This window comes from Argentina silus (genome assembly GCF_951799395.1).
Source record: "Argentina silus genome assembly, chromosome: 6".
NCBI lineage: Eukaryota > Metazoa > Chordata > Actinopteri > Argentiniformes > Argentinidae > Argentina > Argentina silus.
Window position 1 is genome coordinate 345,001 of NC_139660.1, and position 7,500 is coordinate 352,500.

At 37.0% G+C, this 7,500-nt stretch overlaps 1 protein-coding gene across 1 annotated transcript in view; it reads left to right on the forward strand.

The window, feature by feature from the left end:
* LOC310805694 (CUB and sushi domain-containing protein 1-like) overlaps positions 1 to 7,500 on the forward strand; it is a 158,155-nt gene that overhangs the window by 116,327 nt on the left and 34,328 nt on the right. The window contains exons 40-42 of the mRNA XM_083671494.1: positions 134 to 343; positions 884 to 1,072; positions 2,778 to 2,955. Of these exons, the coding sequence (XP_083527620.1) occupies positions 134 to 343; positions 884 to 1,072; positions 2,778 to 2,955 (577 nt within the window). The remainder of the gene's footprint in view (positions 1 to 133; positions 344 to 883; positions 1,073 to 2,777; positions 2,956 to 7,500) is intronic.

Below are 7,500 nucleotides of genomic sequence, written 5' to 3' on the forward strand. Positions count from 1 at the left end.
GCCTGGTATGATTATCTATCTATCTATCTATCTATCTATCTAAATGTTGTCCTCTGTCTTCTAGGAGCTCATATCCAGTTTTCACCAACTTCTCCCCTGTGTGTGTGTGTGTGTGTGTGTGAGTGTGTAACAGGAGCTCTTATCCAGTTCACCAACTTCTTGTCTGAAGACAACCACGACTTCCTGGAGGTGCGGAATGGACCTCAGCACAGCAGCTCCCTGATTGGTCAGTTCAGCGGAAGCCAACTCCCCCCCAACCTGCTGAGCACCACTCATGAGACCGTCATCCACTTCTACAGCGACCACTCAGAGAACAGACAGGGCTTCAAACTGGCCTATCAAGGTGAGACCAGCTTAAACTGGCCTATCAGAGAACAGCTTCATCAGTTCTGATCCATCACAGACGTTGATGCTTGTACAACAGACCTAGTTTAGTGACTGGTGAGACGGTGTGTGTGTGTGTGTGTGTGTGTGTGTGTGTGTGTGTGTGTGTGTGTGTGTGTGTGTGTGTGTGTGTGTGTGTGTGTGTGTGTGTGTGTGTGTGTGTGTGTGTGTGTGTGTGTGTGTGTGTGTGTGTGTGTCATTATGCCTGTCCCTGCCCGGAGAGGAGCCTTTTAGATGCTGAGTGCATATGAGCTCACCCTGTAATATCTCACCCTGCCACCTCTAGGCCAGAGTGTGTGTGTGAGTGTGTACCTGGCTGGTGTGTGTGTGTTCCTGCAGGTGAAACAGGGTCATCAGAGGAGAGAGTTTGTGACATCATCTCGATTCTTTATTGTTTTATTCAAGGAGACCTCATTAATACACATCATCACATGGTCTCCCCTCTCTCTGTCTCTGTCTCTGTCTCTCTCTCTCTCTCTCTCTCTCTCTCTCTTCTCAGCCTATGAGCTCCATAGTTGCCAGGACCCCTCCCCCTTCCCTAACGGTTACATCATCAACAATGACTACAACGCCGGCCAATCAGTCACCTTCGCCTGCTTCCCTGGCTACCTCCTTATTGGCCAGCCAGTGCTGACGTGTCAACATGGGACCAACAGGAAGTGGAACCATCCGTTTCCACGGTGTGAAGGTGAGACCGACATTAAGCCAATAGAAAGCCTTGAAAATAGACATCGCTTTTCTCAGTGAAGTCACTCCCACTGAGGCCAGGTTTGAGCCTGGGTTACAAAGCTTACAGGTAATGTCAATGAAGTAATTTACTGTAATTTACAGTTAATCTGCTACCTGCTTCTGACTCTCTTTTGCGACAGTAGCAATCATAACAATGATGTCTATCTTCAAAAATGACCCAGTTTGTTTACATTCTGCAGTTTGTAACAGAGAGACTTTCATAGCGTATTATTATAGAACCAGTCTGTTCTGGTGTCTGACCGGAGAACCAGTCTGTTCTGGTGTCTGACCGTAGAACCAGTCTGTTCTGGTGTCTGACTGTAGAACCAGTCTGTTCTGGTGTCTGATTGTAGGACGGTGGTGTTTCTAAAGCTGGCTGTGAGATTCCTCCCTCTCAGATAAGCTCCTTTGTTTGCAGCAGCAGTGAAGCCTGACCTCAGGGAGCTGCTCTACATCTCTCCTGCACGGAGCTCAGCACAGCTAGGCTAGTCTGGAGCTAGCACAGCTAGGCTAGTCTGGAGCTAGCACAACGAGTTGTGGTCGGTAGAAGGTTGTTGATGTGACCAATGCTGTGGTCAGTAGCATCAGGTGTTTGAGGAGACGGTCATGTCTGACGTCTGTTTCACTAGCTACTGCGTCTGGTCTGGTCTGATCTGGTCTGGTCTGGTCTGGTCTGGTCTATTCTGGAGTGGTCTGGTCTGGTCTAGAGTGGTCTGGTCTGGAATGGTCTGTTCTGGTCTGGAGTGGTCTGGTCTGGAGTGGTCTGGAGTGGAGTGGTCTGGTCTGGAGTGGTCTGGTCTGGTCTGGTCTGATCTGGAGTGGTGTGGACTGGTCTGGAATGGTCTGGTCTGGTCTGGAGTGGTCTAGTCTGGAGTGGTCTGGTCTGGTCTGATCTGGAATGGTCTGGTCTGATCTGGAGTGGTCTGTTCTGGAGTGGTCTGGTCTGGTCTAGTCTGGTCTGGTCTGGTCTGGTCTGGTCTGGTCTGGATTGGTCTGGTCTGGAGTGGTTTGGTCTGGTCTGGAGTGGTCTGGTCTGGTCTGGTCGGGGTCATCTTCTCCCTCTTTTCAACGCACGCAGTCTGTCATCACGGCTAAAAGTGCTGCTCATGTTTAATTCATAAGCAGTTAAACACAAAGTGTTTGTTGACAACCACTTTGGGAGACGCTGATTGGTTGAGTAATGTTGTTAAGTTGTTAACAGGCAAACAGACTCATCTGTCTGACATCATGTCCTGTTACAGTTACACAACGTACAGACTCCACAGGGACCAGCCACGCTCGTACCTCCTCCTCTCCTCTCCTCTCCTCTCCTCTCCTCTCCTCTCCTCTCCTCTCCTCTCCTCTCCCCTCCTCTCCTCTCCCCTCCCCTACTCTCCTCCTCTCCTCTCTCCTCCTCTCCCCTCCTCTGCTCTCCTCTCCTCTCCTCTCCTCTTCCCTCCTCTCCTCTCCTCTCCTCTCCTCTCCTCTCCTCTCCTCTCCTCTCCTCTCCTCTCCCCTCCCCTACTCTCCTCCTCTCCTCCTCTCCTCCCCTCCTCTCTCCTCCTCTCTCCTCTCCTCTCCTCTCCTCTCCTCTCCTCTCCTCTTCCCTCTCTTTGCACCTCAGTGATGCTACAGTGATGTCAACAGTTCATGGCAAAAACATGATGTACCCCCCCCCTCTCCAGCTCCGTGTGGATACAACATCACAGCTGAGAATGGCACCATCTTCTCTCCGAACTACCCCAACGAGTACCCCAACTCCCAGGACTGCTCCTGGCTGCTGACCGTCCCTCACGGACACGGAATCTACATCAACTTCACCTTACTGCAGACGGAACCTGTCACAGACTACATCGCTGTCTGGTAGGACCTGGCACCTAACATAACTACTACTATAACATAACTACTACTATAACATAACTACCACAATAACATACCTACTATAACATAACTACTATAACATAACTACTATAACATAACCACTACTATAACATAACCACCACTATAACATAACTACTACTATAACATAACTGCTATAACATAACTACTACTATAACATAACTACTACAATAACATACCTACTATAACATAACTACTATAACATAACCACTACTATAACATAACTACTACTATAACATAACCACTACTATAACATAACTACTACTATAACATAACTACTACAATAACATAACCACTATAACATAACTACTACTATAACATACCTACTATAACATAACTACTACTATAACATAACCACTACTATAACATAACTACTACTATAACATACCTACTATAACATAACTACTACTATAACATAACTACTATAACATAACTACTACAATAACATAACCACTAATATAACATAACCACTACTATAACATAACTACTACAACATAACCACTACTATAACATAACTACTACAACATAACTACTACTATAACATAACTACTACTATAACATAACTACTACTATAACATACCTACTATAACATAACTACTATAACATAACTACTACTATAACATAACTACTACAATAACATACCTACTATAACATAATTACTACTATAACATAACTACTATAACATAACTACTACAATAACATAACCACTAATATAACATAACCACTACTATAACATAACTACTACAACATAACCACTACTATAACATAACCACTACTATAACATAACTACTATAACATAACTACTACTATAACATAACTACTATAACATAACTACTATAACATAACTGCTACTATAACATAACTACTATAACATAACTACTACTATAACATAACCACTACTATAACATAACTACTACTATAACATAACCACTACTATAACATAACTACTGCTATAACATACCTACTATAACATAACTACGACTATAACATAACCACTACTATAACATAACTACTACTATAACATAACTACTACTATAACATAACTACTACTATAACATAACTGCTACTATAACATTACTACTACTATAACATTACTACTATAACATAACTACTACTATAACATAACTACTACTATAACATAACTACTACTATAACATAACTACTATAACATAACTACTACTATAACATAACCACTACTATAACATAACTACTACTATAACATAACTACTACTATAACATAACTACTACTATAACATAACTACTATAACATAACTACTACTATAACATAACCACTACTATAACATAACTACTATAATATACCTACTATAACATAACTACAACTATAACATAACCACTACTATAACATAACTACTACTATAACATAACTACTATAACATAACTACTATAACATAACTACTAAAATATAATTACTACTATAACATAACTACTACTATAACATAACCACTACTAAAACATAACTACTACTATAACATAAGTACTACTATAACATAACTACTACTATAACATAAGTACTACTATAACATAACTACTATAACATAACTACTATAACATAACTACTCCTATAACATAACTACTATAACATAACCACTACTATAACATAACTACTACTATAACATACCTACTATAACATAACTACTATAACATAACTACTATAACATAACTACTACAATAATATAGCTACTGTAACATAACTACTACTATAACATCACCACTACTATATGCATAACTACTATAACATAACTACTACTATAACATAATTACTATAACATAACCACTATTATATACATACCTACTGTATACATAACTACTATATACCTACTACTGTATACATAACTACTATAACATAACTACTGTATACCTACTACTGTATACCTACTACTATATACATACTACTATATACCTACTACTATATACCTACTACTGTATACATAACTACTGTATACCTACTACTATATACATAACTACTATATACCTACTACTGTATACATAACTACTATATACCTACTACTATATACCTACTACTGTATACATAACTACTATATACCTACTACTGTATACCTACTACTATATACATAACTACTATATACCTACTACTGTATACATAACTACTATATACCTACTACTGTATACCTACTACTGTATACATAACTACTATATACCTACTACTGTATACATAACTACTATATACCTACTACTATATACCTACTACTGTATACATAACTACTATATACCTACTACTGTATACCTACTACTGTATACATAACTACTATATACCTACTACTATATACCTACTACTGTATACATAACTACTATATACCTACTACTATATACCTACTACTGTATACATAACTACTATATACCTACTACTATATACCTACTACTGTATACCTACTACTGTATACATAACTACTATATACCTACTACTATATACCTACTACTATATACCTACTACTGTATACATAACTACTATATACCTACTACTGTATACCTACTACTATATACCTACTACTATATACCTACTACTGTATACCTACTACTGTATACCTACTACTATATACCTACTACTATATACCTACTACTATATACCTACTACTGTATACCTACTACTATATACCTACTACTATATACCTACTACTATATACCTACTACTGTATACATAACTACTATATACCTACTACTATATACCTACTACTATATACCTACTACTGTATACATAACTACTATATACCTACTACTGTATACATAACTACTATATACCTACTACTATATACCTACTACTGTATACCTACTACTGTATACATAACTACTATATACCTACTACTATATACCTACTACTGTATACCTACTACTGTATACATAACTACTATATACCTACTACTATATACCTACTACTATATACCTACTACTGTATACATAACTACTATATACCTACTACTATATACCTACTACTGTATACATAACTACTATATACCTACTACTATATACCTACTACTGTATACCTACTACTGTATACATAACTACTATATACCTACTACTATATACCTACTACTATATACCTACTACTGTATACATAACTACTATATACCTACTACTATATACCTACTACTGTATACCTACTACTATATACCTACTACTATATACCTACTACTATATACCTACTACTGTATACATAACTACTATATACCTACTACTGTATACATAACTACTATATACCTACTACTGTATACATAACTACTATATACCTACTACTATATACCTACTACTATATACCTACTACTGTATACATAACTACTATATACCTACTACTATATACCTACTACTGTATACATAACTACTATATACCTACTACTATATACCTACTACTATATACCTACTACTGTATACATAACTACTATATACCTACTACTGTATACATAACTACTATATACCTACTACTGTATACATAACTACTATATACCTACTACTATATACCTACTACTATATACCTACTACTGTATACATAACTACTATATACCTACTACTATATACCTACTACTGTATACCTACTACTGTATACCTACTACTGTATACCTACTACTATATACCTACTACTGTATACCTACTACTGTATACATAACTACTATATACCTACTACTATATACCTACTACTGTATACCTACTACTGTATACCTACTACTGTATACCTACTACTGTATACCTACTACTGTATACATAACTACTATATACCTACTACTGTATACATAACTACTATATACCTACTACTATATACCTACTACTATATACCTACTACTGTATACCTACTACTGTATACCTACTACTGTATACCTACTACTGTATACATAACTACTATATACCTACTACTGTATACATAACTACTATATACCTACTACTGTATACCTACTACTATATACCTACTACTATATACCTACTACTGTATACATAACTACTATATACCTACTACTGTATACCTACTACTGTATACCTACTACTGTATACCTACTACTATATACCTACTACTGTATACCTACTACTGTATACCTACTACTATATACCTACTACTGTATACCTACTACTGTATACCTACTACTATATACCTACTACTGTATACCTACTACTGTATACCTACTACTGTATACCTACTACTGTATACCTACTACTATATACCTACTACTGTATACATAACTACTATATACCTACTACTGTATACCTACTACTATATACCTACTACTATATACCTACTACTGTATACCTACTATTGTATACCTACTACTATATACCTACTACTATATACCTACTACTATATACCTACTACTGTATACCTACTACTATATACCTACTACTATATACCTACTACTGTATACATAACTACTATATACCTACTACTATATACCTACTACTATATACCTACTACTGTATACATAACTACTATATACCTACTACTATATACCTACTACTGTATACCTACTACTATATACCTACTACTGTATA